This window comes from Squalius cephalus (assembly GCF_949319135.1).
Source record: "Squalius cephalus genome assembly, chromosome: 23".
Taxonomy (NCBI): Eukaryota; Metazoa; Chordata; class Actinopteri; order Cypriniformes; family Leuciscidae; genus Squalius; species Squalius cephalus.
The window spans coordinates 23,320,235-23,336,836 of record NC_137144.1 but is presented as its reverse complement, the minus strand read 5'-3'; the positions used below and the strand labels follow the sequence as shown (position 1 = coordinate 23,336,836).

The 16,602-nt window shown below is 43.3% G+C and overlaps 1 protein-coding gene across 1 annotated transcript in view; it reads left to right on the top strand.

The window, feature by feature from the left end:
* Positions 1-16,486, top strand: part of peak1 (pseudopodium-enriched atypical kinase 1) — a 33,523-nt gene extending 17,037 nt beyond the window's left edge. The window contains exons 2-5 of the mRNA XM_079859348.1: positions 3,975-7,235; positions 8,819-9,036; positions 10,643-11,376; positions 13,271-16,486. Of these exons, the coding sequence (XP_079715474.1) occupies positions 4,087-7,235; positions 8,819-9,036; positions 10,643-11,376; positions 13,271-14,434 (5,265 nt within the window). The 5' untranslated portion in view covers positions 3,975-4,086 and the 3' untranslated portion in view covers positions 14,435-16,486. The remainder of the gene's footprint in view (positions 1-3,974; positions 7,236-8,818; positions 9,037-10,642; positions 11,377-13,270) is intronic.
* The last annotated feature ends 116 nt before the right edge of the window (positions 16,487-16,602 follow it).

Genomic DNA, 16,602 nt, shown 5'->3' with positions numbered 1-16,602 from the left:
GAGAGTTGAAGAATGTTCAACTTTGGGCAAAACGCAGTGCTCATCACTGTCACTTTTTACCCAGCCGTCCAATCGCAGTGGAGGAGGGGCGGGACCAATACAACACCGAACAACCGCCACATTCTGCTTGGACAACGGCAACAAATAACAACAAGAAGCATAATAATGGAACAAAATCATTTAAAACAAGAGCCAGAGCAAATACTGTACATTGTAATGACATTTTTATATAGAAACAAACTATCTGTGAAATGAGATACTAGTAACACTTCCGGATATTCTGTATCATAACAAGCAAAGCGTCTCAACTAGGGATGTTAACCGATGACCGTTTGACCGATGGTTGACCGTATCAACGTTAACCGATCAAAGTTGTCGGTAGTCGGTAAAAAAAAAAAAAGGTGATCTCTAAATTAGGCTATTATAGACAGTGGACTAAACGCTACTACAGTTAGCCATCTCATTCCAAGATCTTTTTGTGTGAAGTGAACAAATCCATCACACTCAATTTTTCATAACTCGCCTGTTTGTACTTAATAAACCAACAAAAACATTTGGCGCGAGGTCACAGCGTTTGGGTTCGTGCGCTCACAAGGTTTGCGAAAAGTAAAGGCTACAGGCTAAAACACTCGAGGTTAAAGCCAGGGCAGACGACAGGAATCATCATCTTTCTTTATTATTGTTAGCACTACCTCAAACTAAAGCGCCGTCTCTTCGGAGCTGTCATTTTCTTAATGAGCCGCGGCAATGTTTCAAATGAGCTTCTAACGCTAGACAAACGCCTTTATTTTCAACGCGATCACCTTGTACCCAAACCATTTAGAAACTAAGGAGCCATTTGTCCTCCGATTACATACAAGCTCCTCGGCGCCGCGTTTGCGGGACTCATGTTTCGCGCTGTAGGGGATTTAAAAAAAGTGACGTGAGCGGGAGGCAGAGCGGCAGAGAGATGCGACAGAGTTGCGAAATTGCTGGCGCGGCTCGAAATGGCTGTTATTTCAAATAGCGTAGCATATTTTAAACTAATCGGTTAACCGGTTTCAACCGGCTAATGAGGCTCGGTGGTCGGTCCAAAAATTTTTTAGTTTTCGCCATCCCTAGTCTCAACTGGGAAAACGCTGCACTGCCGAAGTGCTCTCAATCGCCCACAGCTAGGCGTTTCAGAAGGCTAAAAAACACTTTGGTGGACACACGGCCTAACTCTACATTTGCTTTTGCTGTATAACTGCTCAGTCTTTCTCCAGCCCTATACCTGCTCTAGTTACTGCTTTAACTCTATATACATTCAATCTTCTGTCATTTTATATCTATTCTGTCTGCTATAACTTGAAATCTGTAACTCTAGCTGCTCTAGATCAATCGTATTATACCTACACGCTGAACACCCCGCACATCTCAGTCATTGAGCGTCACACACACTGGTGGCTCTGGAGAGAGTGTGTGAGGGTGGAGTCTAGATCTGAGTGGTTGGAGTGATGTCATCACTCAGGTATGTGAAACATGAGAGAGACTCAGTGAAGGAGTCAGAGAACAACAAACAGATTGTACCGAGACAGAGAGACTCTACCATTTTGTCATATATTTGTTCAAATGTGTCATATTTTATTTAATGTGACTTGCAGATGTTGTCCCCTGTATTAACTTGATGTTGTTTTCCTTTGCTCGAGAGCTCAGTTATAGTGGTTTATCTATCAACCCTCCTGGGATTTGAACCAAAAGTGTTTTAGTTTGCCACAGCTCTGACTGCTGGTCTATTTTCAAAGATTCTCAAGCTCTGGCCTACAGAATCAGGAACCTCAAGGATCTTCTCAAAATTGTGCCTGGTTCCTGCCTCTGTTTGCTGTCAGGAGGAGCATTTCATGAATATTTTCCTGAAATTTCAGGAATTTCATTTCATTTATCATTTTTTTTTTAGTGAATGTGGCAGCATGTTCCTCAGTTAGACAGCAGTGCCATATTTCCTGGCACTGTCCCAAAACACGTCCCTAAAAAAACACCACATCTGCCCGTTCACTGCCTTTTTGATTCTGTGCTAAGGACATCTGGTGTGACTGTGCACACACCGTCCAGCCAAGACTAGTCTTTCTAGCTTATATCTTTTCTGCTACCTTCTTGGGTACAGTTAACAGTTGGTGGTTCAGAAAATATATTCCATCCATTCAAACAGTACTATGGAGACAAATTTGAATGAGACTATTAAAGCATCTTAGTTTGGTTTTATATGTTTGTAACAGGATTTAGTTTCATTCTTTGCCTCATTTTAAATTTTTAACTTTGAGGTTAAGTATTGTTTGTTTGATTTTTAATAAAGCTATGACTATAAGTGCACACTTGAGTCAACACATCCTGAAAAAAAGAACATTGGAGGAAGATAGGAGAAGTGACATGAACTCTAAGGGGGAAAATGAAGGGTGGAGAGATGTTTCTCCATCTGTCTGAAAGCCATAAAGAGCTTCATTAACGCACGAGCTGCTGCTGCATCCTCATGAGTACACGCTGTCTCTCCCTCTCTTGCTTCCTGTCTCTCTCTCTGTCTGTCTCGTTCTCATTAATCTCAGATGTTGTGCAATGGAATGTTGTTCTCAGTCTGCAGATGGATTTAGCAGAGAGCACAAAAATATATCTGCCCCTAGACAAACACACACACACACACACACACACACACACACACACACACACACAGTCACACACACATTCGCTCACTCATACAGGCATGACAATAGGAAGGAGCTCCGTTAACCCTCAGTATTCAAAGTGTGTGTGTAGGTGTGTGAGTGAGAGAGATTAGAGTGGGTTTCTCTGTGTTCCTAAATCCTGATTTGGATTATATGCAATTAGCTGGTCTGTTAAGAGATATTTATTATGTTTTGATAGATTTAAAGGTAATGAGCTTTATAGATTGTATAGCTTTTTAGTTTCAGTAAGTCCAAACTCAGATTTTCCAAACAGTAAATCTGAGATTAGTTTTAGTATGATTTACCAATGCTAAATCTCATCTAGAAGGCCGGTACAGACACAATTACACATGAAGTAATTTATGAGCCCGTTGCTTAATTGTTTTCTTAACCTTTTAAATGTATTATAAATGCATAACCATAAAGGTCCTATTCAGTATTGTGCAGCGAATAGTTCTGCCTATGATTTATATCTGGAATGTTAGAAAACGAACAGTAAATCCTCTGTTAGATCAATTGTGTCTGTGTTGAGTCATGTTCTTCTGCGGTTTTTAGATGTCTAGTGTGCTCCATGGCGACATGAACCCTGATGATCTGACCATCGTGACCCTCATTTGAGAGTCTTTGCCCTGAACAAGTGCCGAGCAACAGGTCACAAATGAAGAGTTTGTAAAACCTTGCCAGCACTCATCTTTCTTATTTATGTTCCTGACTGTATTGCATATAAATGAGTGTTTGATTGAGTAGGTCATTCCGCTGTGTAATAAAAATATTTGTGTATTGGGTTTGGGGAATTTTACAAGTGTTTCAGATGTTGGGAGAAATAGGACACAATTACAACCAGCATAATTTCATTACTTTTGAGGTCCAGATGTCTGAGAATGTCCTCATATAGTAAAACCTGAATGACCCTCACTTGCAAAAAAGTTCACAAATAACACAGGCTATGTCTTAAAATCTTAAAACACGCAACAAATGTGTCTGTAAATGGTAGGGGCAGGGTTTGTTCGGGATTACAGTTAAAGTACAATTTTGACTGTGTATGTGGTGTCAGTAAGTCATGATGTTTACCTGCAACTGCTCAGCGCTGCGTTGTGATCCAAAAATAGAGCTGTGAGAGTCTGGCAGCCTGTGTTTGTGTATGTGTGTATTAGAGAGACACTTGAAATTCATGTTAAGAATAAAACTCTGACCCCTGCTGGAAAAGTGTAATGAGTGCCTCATTCAGCAGCCTATATGTGAGATGAAACCAGTGATTACATTTGGTACCCTGGCTGACTCTGTTATTCTTTTTTGCAGGTACTGACAGCACAGTTTGTAAACTGTGTGTGCGTGTGAAGTTCAGCCTGCAGTTTGTGTGTGTGATGGAGGGATTTCCTGTTCACTGACCCTGCAGCACTGCCCTGCAGACATGTCTGCATGCAACACCTTCACTGAACATGTATGGAAACCAGGGGAGTGCAAAAACTGCTTTAAGCCTAAGAGCCTACACCGGCCTCCAGAGCAAGACAATTCCACCAATGAGAGCAAGACGAACGTCAATGCTAAACTCACAAACAGCCAGAGGAGCATATCCTCATCCCGTGCAGGGCAGGTTCGCCCACCTGTCGCCAAGAAACCTACGATTGCAGTAAAGCCAACCATGATGCTGCCATGCTCTCCGCCAGGTCTGGACTCTGAGGGAAATGTGCCAAGGTATGCAGAGGGAGCGCAGGTCACTAAGAGCTCACCTTTCACTGCGTGGAACCACAACAGCCTGAATAGCCAGAGACCTGCAGAAACAAACAACAATCAAGGGGAGGATTTGGTTGGGCAGACAGAGGCATATGGTGCAATCTCCCCACTACCAACTAGCAGCCGCAATAACAATGGCTTGACGGACGTGCTGAAAGAAATTGCTGGTCTGGGATCTTCTCCCAGTTCAAGTAGAGAGGACTTTTTTGGCCGGATTTGCAGTTCATACCGGCGCTCATTAGAGAGAGGCCTTACACCGTCAAGCTGTCTCCATGCTGGGAGTAGTGGTAGAGGAGCAATAAAACGTGTTTCCCTCAGTGACAGTGCAGAGGTCATCAGCTCTGAGGGAGGACGTTTTTGTTATCCAGAATACTCTAGTGATGGTGACGATGAGGAGGAGGATGAGAGTAGTGATGATGATGATGGAGAGCATGACAGTTGGGATGAAAGTGACGAGGAGTTGCTAGCAATGGGGATACGAATGCGGGGTCAACCTCGTTTTGCCAATTTCCGTGCAGCCACGCTATCCCCGGTTCACTTTGCTGTAGGAAAGAAGTGGAATACAGTGCCTCTACGTAACCGTTCACTGCAACGGTTCTGTGCAGTGGATTATGATGACAGTTATGATGAGATTCTCAATGGATACCCATCTGTTGACACAAAGGGAGCTTCTGCTCTTCTGTCATATGCCTCTGATCACCAGGGTAGTGGCTTTCTGTCCACTTCTGAGTCCACCACCTCACCCGAGTCCTTGACTTCTCTGCCCGAAGAATCCTGCGCTGGCAGCAGTAGGGCCACTGGTGACCAGAGAAATGGTCTTCCTTTCACACCTAGTAAAGAACTTTCAGCCAGAGGACTGAGTTCGCCTAAATCCAGTGAAACTCATAAAGCTGTTCTAGCCATCCGACTGGAAGAACAAATTGACAATCAAAGGGAGGGTGGGGCTCTCCCTCAAGCTCTTCCAGGCCAGCCAATCACAATCAGCTTCAGCCCAACTGAGGAGCAGGCCAAGCCTTATCGAGTAGTGAATCTTGAGAAGGCTCCTATATGTAAGCCCTATACGGTGGTGGATGTCTCTGCCTCTATGGCCACTAAAGATGATCACAGTCACTCAAATGAAAGCACTCCAAAGTCAAGTGGGCACAATGTTACGCTCTGCACCTCTGCTGACCCCTGTCCTGTCTCACCCACCTCCCCTCAGTTCTCCAGATCTCCTGTATCACCTGTGGCATCTCCCTTCATTTCATTATCTCCATTGATGCCTCAATCTCCTACAGGTGCTGCCTCTGCAGGCCCCAGTGGTTTCCGCACAAAACCCGGCAGCATCCGTTACCAAGAAGTGTGGACATCCTGCACCAGCCCTCGACAGAAGATCCCTAAAGTTGATTTAACATGCGGCAGTGCCGCTCAGAGACTCATTAATCACAAATCAGCTCCCACATCTCCAACTGCAGGTTTCGGCTCTGCCCGTACCGTCCCGACTAAAACGCCCAACTTGTCCGAGATCAAATTCAACAGCTACAACAATGCCGGCATGCCCCCATTTCCCATCATCATCCGTGACGAGCCTGCATATGCACGCAGCTCAAAAAAAGCAGTGAAGGTTCCCATAGTAATTAATCCCAGTGCTTATGATAACCTGGCTGTTTACAAGAGTTTCCTGGGGCTCAATGGTGAGCTGCCGCATTCCAAGCTTAGGACCGGAGAGCGAGTGGCCAGCCACACATATGAGGAGATTGGATCTTCTGAAAGTTCCCAGCCCTCTCCGTCTGAGCAGACACCTCCTCAATTGAAGCACACAACAGATGTAACTATTACTGGGGAACTGAGAACCACAACAGTATTTGGGCAAACTGTAAACAATGTTAAATCCAGGACTACGACAGGTGTCTCGGTCCTCCCTTCTGGTAGCCTAAGCCCTAAACCAGCTGTTTTGGTCCACAGCAGCCTGGATCGTGTTCATAACCCCAGCAGTGAGCAACTACCAGAGGGCAGCAGAGATAACCAGGTTGCGCCAAGTGGATGTTCAGGTCAGAGAGAGAAGGCAAGTGCTGTTCTGTCTCAGATTGTGGCCTCCATTCAGCCGCCACCTTCTCCTCCAGACTCCCCTGCTGGCCAGAGTAAGACCTGCAGTGCTGAGGAGCTTTACTCGCTGCCACCGGATGCTTCCAGAGATACTCTTAACCGACCTAAATCACTCCACTGTTCTGCAGAACCTCAAAGAGACACACCACATAAACTCCTTCCCAAATCTCAGAGTGCCTCCGCTGCTGTACCGCCTACAAGCCCCAAATCTGAACCTAGTGCCCCGTTTCCCCCAGCCCGGTCTAGCTCCTCTCCTTACCACTCAAGCAACCTGCTCCAAAGGCACTTCAGCAACTGGACCAGACCAGCTGGCGCCAAACCTAGTGATGGAGAGACCAGTCCAAGTGCGGAGGGCAGGCGTCCGACTGACGGAAACAAGCCCAAGCGCTGGATATCCTTCAAGAGTTTCTTCCGCCGGCGGAAAGACGAGGATGAACAGAAAGAGAAAATGGAGAGAGAGAAGGAAAAAGGGAAGTTGTTGGGATTGGATGGGACTGTCATCACCGTACTGCCTCCTCCACCTCTACAGAGACAGCACTGGTTTTCAGAGTCCAAGACCGATGACCCTCACCAGAAACCCACGATCATATTCACCTACAAATCAGAAAGCGTCACAGGTGGAGAGGAGGCAGAGCTTCGAGTTGAGGAGCACAAAGAGGGTATCACCGTAGAAGGTGCTGCATCCAATCTGTCGACTCCACCCAAAAGCAGAGCCAGTATTCTCATTAGCAAAGTCATGAAGTAAGCCATCATTCACTGTCAATCCCCCCTCTCTCCCTTAGATTTTAAATATAGAAACATATGATATGGTCTTAGTATGTGTTTCTTTGCATGGCCTTCATATTCATCCCAGATGAAATGCAAAAAAGTTTTTGAGATTAGGGTATGTTTGCTTAGCAGGCTAGCTTGCTAAACCTAACAAATACAAATAGAAAGAAAGAGAAATGTTTAACTTAAGAACTTAAAGTACATGAATTGATCATTTTTTCCCATTTAATTGGAATTGTAGCTTAATTGTAGCAAAAAAGTTTTGATTTCTAATTATTCTCTGTTCAGGTCATATTGAATTATTATTTTTCGTCTTAGTAGTAGTAGAAAAAGTAACTAGGTGATTTCCAAACTATATAAACCACTTCCTGTTATTTTAGTCATACCTGTGTGTGTGATCTGCAGAAGCGAAGGACTTTGATCCTGATATGTCACAATTGTGAGCTGATGAACAACCACAGGTAGATGTCTGTTAAGGGTTAATCGTGTAGGGGAAATATTCATACCGAATGTTACAGCAGAGGGAGGAGGAATAAGAAAAACAGAGTCCAAGAGAGTATTTGAAAGCAAGGAATTCCTGCTTCTGATTTAAACTTTTATTGTCTTTGACCTTATCAAATGGGTGACTGTGTGAGCCAATATGGTGGGTAAGCGTTACTTCCTCAAATTCTATTAAACAGACGAACACTTTACTGAAGCTCTTAGTTGGGTGCTTGTTTCAGCTGGCGTGTGCGAGCGAGTGTTTGCAGAGCGTTATCTGCCCTTAGTAAGAAAAAGAGATAGTTCAGACGCGTTGATTCAGGTTCTTTTAACAAGTTCAAACACTGAGACACCCAGATACTCTATCAGTTGAAGAAAAACACTTTTTTTTGAGGTGATATCTTCTCTTGTGTGTTTACAACACATTTTTGCACTGGTGTTTCAATAGAAGCATTAGGAATCTTATCTTTATTTTTTTAAAGAACACATTTCCGTATTATAGATTTTTGAGGGTGTCATACCTTAATGGAACAGAATGTTTTTATATGTCCAGACATGCTCTGCCTGCAGAAGATTCCTCCCATTTAGCGTTCCTGGACTGGTTATTTCAGGAGAGTAAGGTTGGCACTGGGATACAGGAGGGATGGTGGTTTGGAATCTAAGCAAAGGACGGTTGTATTTTGTGTTTGATTAGTCAAGTACAGATGGATGCCATCAGGCTAATTAAAATTAAATCCTGAACTAAAACACTCTCATGTTGTTCCATACCCGAATGACTTTATTTTTTCAGTAAGTAGACTGACTTACTCTTTCAAGCTTCTAAAAAGGTGCAAGAGCACCATAAAAGTGTCATGAAAGTGGTCCATACGACTTGTACAAAGTCTTATCCAGCCATATGATAGACTTGAGTGAGAAATAGACATTATTCACCGATAGTCATATGGGTTTGGAACAAAATCTTGGTGAGTAAATAATGACAGAACTTAAATTTTTCAATGGACTATCCCTTTAAAAAAGAGGTAGAGTAGAAGAATAATTCTCAAATCTCAATCATTGTTTGTATCTGTTTCACGCAGTCAGCTTCCAGTTCAGGATACTGGGATCTCATCAGGCACCTCTCTTCCTGCTAAGCTGGAGCTGTCGCCCCTGCGTGAGCCTCCTGCCTCCTGTCCGCCCCCAGCGTCGCCCACCTCAAACAGCGGCAGCCAGGCAGAGCGAGAGGAAGAGGGATTCGCTCATACCATCTCACACTCTCCTGCGCCCAGCAGCTGCAGGGCCACGTACACCAACCTGGGTAAGTCAAACACACACACACACACATTTGATGGGTCACTTTGTGTGCTCTGTCCATTTATTTGGGCCAGCGGCGGGAGGTTCTGACCTGATTTGGCCGGATCACGTTGATATATTTAGGTTGTCATGGCAGCAGCATGTGGAAGAGCATTTCTAGACTCATAAACAAGATCACTTCTCTCAATCTCTCAATTTGAAGTCATTTAGCTGATGAGTTTTTTCTGAAGTTTGTGCGGTAAAAGAAGGTATGGTTTTGTCTCTTTCTCTGTTTTAGTTTTATTTGCATGAATTGTGTCTGTGTATTTTATGTAGCTTTGCTTGCACTAAATGTCAATTACAACATTAAACATTATTATATATGTCCAAGAAATAGTGCAAAATCTTAAATATTTCTTATGTCTTTGTTTTAAAATGTTGTAAAGTTCTAACACATTTGTTTATTTATGATTTTGAATTACATTTTCATTTCAGTTTTCATTGTGGTCTTAAACCTTTGGATGGCATGACATAATCTATAATTATATTTATGTTATGGCTGACAACTGATATGAATATATTTCAATACTGTTTTTCCTGTTGTTGTTTTTACAGTAAAGCTCCTAGAAGATCTAGAATTAAAATGCTTCAGACATTAAAACGTTATAATGTACAGAAAATATGAATGCTTGTTACCTGACATGAAGATATAATAATATACTGTTAGAATAGGAAAAGATCAATCCTGAAATTAACCGTTACAACAAAATTAAAATTAATAATACCCTGAAAATAACCTCAGAAAATACTTTTTTTTTCACAAAATACTGGTTGTCTATGTAATGATTTTACACACGTGAGGTTCAATGAAGTAGTTATGTGACAAGATGCAGTAAAATTCTTGCAAGCTGACTGTAGTCACTGTGTGGAAATCAGGGATTTAGTTTTTTTGGGACTTAAATGGTCACAGCTCTGAGTGACTGTCAGATTATCAGACCAAGTATGTCTAAATGGAGCTGTATGGCATCACACAGTATATGAGAAATAAATCATGCATTTTCAGCTTTCCCGAGAGAGTTTGTTTGCTGATGGCTACTTCCTTCCCTCCTTATTATTTTGCAGAGTTGACCTCTGATATCTCACAATAGCGTTGCTGAGCTGATGAACCTCTGAACTGCATAGCAGAACAGGTCTCTGAGGGGTTAATGTGCTGCCTCTAATTTCGTACCACTGACTCTTTGATCGTTTTATAGACGTGACCTAAAAAAAATCCCTGTCCTGGTGAAAGGGCCTCAGAGGAAGCCCCGGTCTGATTATTGGGAGATTACAGCAGATTAGTGAAGAATGTTAGATGAGGTTTCACGCTGTTAAATAATTCCTAACTCGTATCCCATGTCCCTGCGGATGGAGCGTGTGTGAAACGATTTAAGACTGTTCATCCAGCAGATTGAGATATGGTAAAAGGGAACATGTAATGGCAGGATCAAGGTTAGACAATGTTACCAGCTTTTAAAGGAAATCCAATAGTGCACCAGTTAAGCATTGTTGTTCAGAAGGATTAAAAAATGATCACATTTTCTTTTGATATTCCTCTCAAATGACACTGAGATTCCTCATTTCTCGCTCTACAGGAGAGTCCAGGGCCAACATGATCCCTGTGAAACATCCCAGACATCCTAAAGCATCTGATGACACGTTAACCTCTGACCCAGAGGTCACCGAACCCACAACTAAATCCACACCACCTCCCCTGCCCAAAAAATCAGTCCCACGTGCTCAAACAGAGCCATCCGCTCTAGGTAGAGAACTCTCTGTCCCACGACCCAAAGGAGAGGCCAGACCAGGCGGGACCAGTCTGAGCGTCGCCAATCCGGTCTACGATCTCGAGTCCACATGGGACACAACCAGTCAGAGCTCCTCACTCAGCTCGGAGGCACGACATCCCGACGAATCTGGAGACTCCCTGGAGCGTCCCGTGGGTGGGCGGAGCCTGTCTTGCCTGACCAACAGCAGCTCCATTCAGGGAAGTGACCGCCGAGGCTACCGCAGCACAGAGAGTCTGACGGCCCGGACACAAGGGGCGGGGAGACCCGCTAAAGGCCAGAAACAGGTGCCGTATAGAGGCATGGAGAGCTGGGAGGAAGTGGTCGGGAGGATCCGAGGTCTGCACACGGACACCCTTCGTAAGTTGGCAACCAGATGTGAAGATCGATTCATGGCTGGACAAAAAGATCATCTGCGCTTCGGGACGGACAGCTGGTCTCACTTCCGGCTGACTGCGGGGAAACCCTGCTGCGAGGCTGGAGACGCCGTGTACTACACAGCATCTTTCGCCAGAGAACCTCTGGTGAACTACGCTGTCAAGGTGAAAGCTCAGTCTTATACTTATTTACTGTGGCATGTCCATTACTGTGGTATAATCTTTTAAAGGAATAGTTCACTTCAGAATGAAAATTCTGTCATCATTTACTCACCCTCAAGTTGTTTCAAACCTGTGTAAATTTCTTTCTACTGCTGAACACAAAAGAAGATATTTTGAGGACTGTCAGTCAGGGACGGAAATTAACTTTTTTGTCGGTGGATTTCAAAATCTACCAGCCACTCAATGTTTATTTAATCTCAAGTCTCAATGAAATACTGACATTTTCTCTTTCTCTCTAATACACTCTTTCTCTCTTATATATATTTCTCTTTTTTTACCTGGATGTGGCATTTGGATGATTCGTGGTCTTTTATGGCTTCCAGTTTTAGGTTTTTAGTCCCAACAATGAAACTATTAGGCCCTGTTTACACGAGAACGCTCGCAGGTGAAAACGTAAAAATACTTTATCAGATGAGCCTTTCGTTTAGACGGCGTTTTTGGGGCTTAAAAACGCAAAAAAGTGAAACCACCCTCCAGAGTGGAAATCTTAAAAACGCTCCACTGTCGCCACTGGTGCGTTCACACCGGATGCGAATAGCGCGTCAGGCGCGAGTGATTTCAGTGTTAAGTCAATGCAAAGATGTTTTCTCTGCAGACCTCTTAACGCCTGCGATGTAACGCCACATTTTTTTTGAAGGTGTGCCTCCTTTAAAAGTGTCCGCCGTCCGTGTGAAACAGTATGCTATCTTTATTTACCCGCCACGGTGGCCGGTAGGTGAAGCGAGTTTACCCGCCACAACACAAAATCACCCGCATTTGGCTGGTGGCGGGTGCTAATTTCCATCCTTGCTGTCAGTAACCAGACAGTTTATGGACCCCATTGACATCTATAGTAGGAAAGAAAATACTATGGAAGTCAATGGGGTCCATCAACTCTTTGGTTACTGACATTCTTCAAAATATCTTCTTTTCAGTAGAAAGAAATTCACACAGGTTTGAAACAACTTGAGGGTGAGTAAATGATGACTTAATTTTAATTTTGAAGTGAACTAAACGTTTAAGGCAGGAAAATCAAGTAATGGTCTTCTGTGCAGCTCACAAACTTTGCTTCTTACAAGAACAGCAAGAGTGATTTGACTGACAGTTGATTGAGTCTGATGTGGTCATGTTGCTTAGCTAATGGATCGATACTTTAAGCAGTATTAAAAAACAGCACATAGTTCGTCACAGTGCATTATGAAATGATCTAGGGCTGTGAAAAGATTAATCGCGATTAATCGCATCCAAAATAAAAGTTTGTGTTTACATAATAAATGTGTGTGTACTGTGTATCATTATTTTGTATATATAAATACACACACTTGCATGTATATATTTAAGAAAAATGTGTTATTTATACATACAAATATTTATATTTATATATAATATAAATTATATTTACATATATACAGTATATACATGCAAATATTTCTTAAATAAATACATGCATGTGTGTGTATTTATATATACAAAATAATGATACACAGTACACACACATTTATTATGTAAACACAAACTTTTATTTTGGATGCGATTAATCGCGATTAATCTTTTCACAGCCCTAAAATGATCTGCGATGGATACATTTGTTGCTTTTTGTCCAAAATAAATAATCTTAGTAAGCCCTGCTATTAATGCTAATTATGCTATTATCGTTAATCGCCATTACCGTTGCTTACATAGAGAATTGAACACCTTATAAACCATCATAAAGTAACTCTCTGACAAAGATGGGCAAGTACTTCTCTGAGTTTTGCAGCTTTTGTCTTGGCAGTTTTCCTTTGAGACCTTATAATGTTGCTTATGTAGATTTGCATGTGTACGTAGAGATTAATTTTCTCTTCCTGTCTGATCTCAGATCTGTCGGGGTGTGGTGAAGGAGACTCAGCAGCAGTTTTTTCACAGCCTGGCAGTTCGGCAGAGTATCGCTGTGCACTTCAACATCCAGCAGGACTGTGGGCACTTCCTGGCAGATGTTCCGGCCCGCCTGCTTCCTTGGGAGCGAGAGGAGGATAGAGAAGATGAGCGAGGCGGTACGGAAGGAGGAGAAGAGGGAAAAGGAAAGGAGGACGAGAGAGATGCGGCAGGACCGGGCGGGAAACTCTGCAGCCGAGTTGTGGTGATCACTCGCGAGGTGCCGTTCCAGACGGTGGCGGATTTCGTCCGCGAGGGCGTGGAGCGACACACACGAAGCCCAGAGCTGTACGAACGGCAGGTGTGTCTGCTCCTGCTGCAGTTGTGTGCGGGACTCGAGCACATGAAACCCTACCACGTCACGCACTGCGACCTACGGCTCGAGAACCTCCTCCTGGTGCACTGCCAGCCCGGGAACCCTTGGAACCTGGAGCTGCTGGAACCGAACAACAACGCGGCGTCCGGTTCTTCCTCCGCCACGGCTTCGGCTTGCCCCGCCCGCCTCATCATCAGCAACTTCTCTCAGGCTAAACTCAAGAACGTGGTGCTGGAACCCGCTTCGCTCCGAGACCAGTCCCGTCTGGCACCAGAGCTCCTCACTGCCACTCAGTACCGCAAGTGCGATGAATTCCAGACCGGCATACTGATCTACGAGATGCTGCATCGACCCAATCCGTTCGAGGAAAGTCCGGCGCTAAAAGAGAGGGAATACTTGAGCTCTGACTTGCCCCAGATCCCACTGCGCTCTCTCTACTCTAACGGTCTTCAGCAGCTCGCCACGTTACTGCTCAACCCCAACCCTTCTGAGCGCATCCAGATGGGGGACGCCCGGGCGTGTTTGCAGTGTCTGCTGTGGGGCCCGCGAGAGGATCTGTTTAATTCGCTGAACCCTCCCGCCGGGGCAGTCCAGCGCCACACCGTCCTGCAGAACTGGCTAGACCTGAAGCGAACGCTTATGATGATCAAGTTCGCCGAGCGTTCTTTGGACTCGGGCTGTGGCGTGAGCCTGGAGGACTGGTTGTGCTGTCAGTATCTGGCCTTCGCCACCACCGAATCTCTCAGCAGAGTGATCAAGATCCTGCAGCAGCCACAGGGCGTGCTCATCTGATCAATGAGGCTCGGACGTGCACACATGTAATTTTATTTGAGGAAACCATATCATCTGACTCTGTTAGTGAATGTGTTTTGGGTTTGCTTTACTTTTAATACCATGCAATACCATGCAGAGAGTTCGATCAAACCGTTTACAGGATGAAAAGTGACAAAGTGAAGTCATGTTTAACTCCACAGATAATGGCACATTTATAGAGCTGCTTTTATAAACAAAGTGAAACTGCATGACGTGTGTGTATGTGTGAGCGTGTTGTGGGTTTTCCGCCAGTGTGTTTAGTTATGCTTTTCATTCTGCTGTAGGGACTCGTGTATATCAGCAGAAAACCACTGATCCAACATCAGCTGCATCATGACTTATGATTCCACTAACTCATGAAACTATTGGATAACTATTATGTAATCATCACATATTGGAGTTTGTGTAAGGAGCCCCTAAAATAAGGGTCCACCATCGGGTCACTGAATGAATGAAATTTAGTATAACATGCCTTACTTTATGTGTTTGTGTATGTGTGTATATATATAGAGAGAGAGAGATAGATTAATGGAAAGAGGCAAAAACATCATGTTTAATCAGTCATTTCAATCAAATGTTTTTATCAGATCCTGATATATCATACAGATTCGTTCGAGAGTACAGATTGGATATTTTTCTACCACAACAAGAGCACTGTAAAGTTTACCAAAGACTAAACACTCTGGACCACACAGAACAAAACAATATTTTTGCATTTTACATAGTCAAAGAGCAGATATTAATACTCTCCCTCATAAAGAAAGTGTCCTTATGTACCTAAAACAAATGCAGTTTGGTTCTTTAGTAGTACTTTGGCTCTCAAAAGTACATGCACATACATGTCCAATCACAGAGATTGGCACCAAACTCACTGTAATCAAACTAGAGTCACTCCAGATTCAGATCGTAGCGTTCACACTTGCAGAAAAGGCTCTGACCTGCTTTTGAGACACATCCGGATTAATCTAACCCTGACCTTACTGAATTACGAACCGAATATCGCTATGCGGATGTATGTGCAATCATTAAAAGTAAGTGTTAACATTTGTTACAGTATTTTAGATATATTTAACGCACTTGATATTCTCAGCATGCAGTTATTCTTTATCTTCCTGTTTCTGTTCGGCACATAATTGATGAGAATGCGAGCTCGGGGATCAGACCCCCAGCCTCATATGTGAGGATATTTGATTGTGTGTGTGTGTGTGAATCATTAGTTTGAACCAGGGACGGCACATTCTTCAGCATTTTGTCCTTGTTATAGTGTTATTTTGATGCGTGAGTGTGTTTAAGGCAATGGCAATGTAGAGATGGACATTAGAGTGAAGCATCCCAGTTTGCTTACTTCTACTGCATACGACAGATGTGTACTTTAACTGTGATTGGAAAGTATATACTCTTGAGTATGTAGTATGCTAGTATTGCAATATATATCAAATGAATGCATTGTGTTAACATCTAGCTGACCTGTATTATTACTTTTACATTTATTTAAAACTGCTGTGGCAACTTTGGCCTTTGGATGTATCATTTTTCACTATTACAACAAAAAAAGTTGATGAACTGTTACAAGCCCTCAATCCTCTTACGCACAAGTGGATTATGGGTAATAAAGGCGTTCACAGAAAGAGTATTTCACACAGATTATTTTATTAATCTTTATTGCATGGACGGTATGCAAATTGGGATGCTGATATTGTCACGGTTCCCGGTTTTAATTTTTATTTCATTAACATATTCAGGTTGAAAGAAAGGGATTGCCAGAAAGGGATTTAATGATTGATAATGCATGAGAAACGGTTCGTGTGAGGTCATTGGATAGAGTCTCTGTCAATCACAAACTAAGGCGGGAACATTAGTTTGCTCCGCCTTCCATTTCCAAAGCAGCAGTTTCAGTTCCATTAGAGAGAAACAATATTGTGTGTGTGTGGAGAAAGAGATATTTCAGTGTGTGTCATGCTGAATGTTTGCGGGTCACACCGTAGAAATACGTTGTATCGATTTATATTTGTATATAATAATTTGAGTGTAGTTTAGATTCATTTTAGCATTACGGGCACAATTCTGTGTCACAGAAAGAACTTGAGCGAGAGAGAGAGAGTATCAGCAGATGTCTGTAACCGGGAGAATGTGTGCGAGTGTGTGTT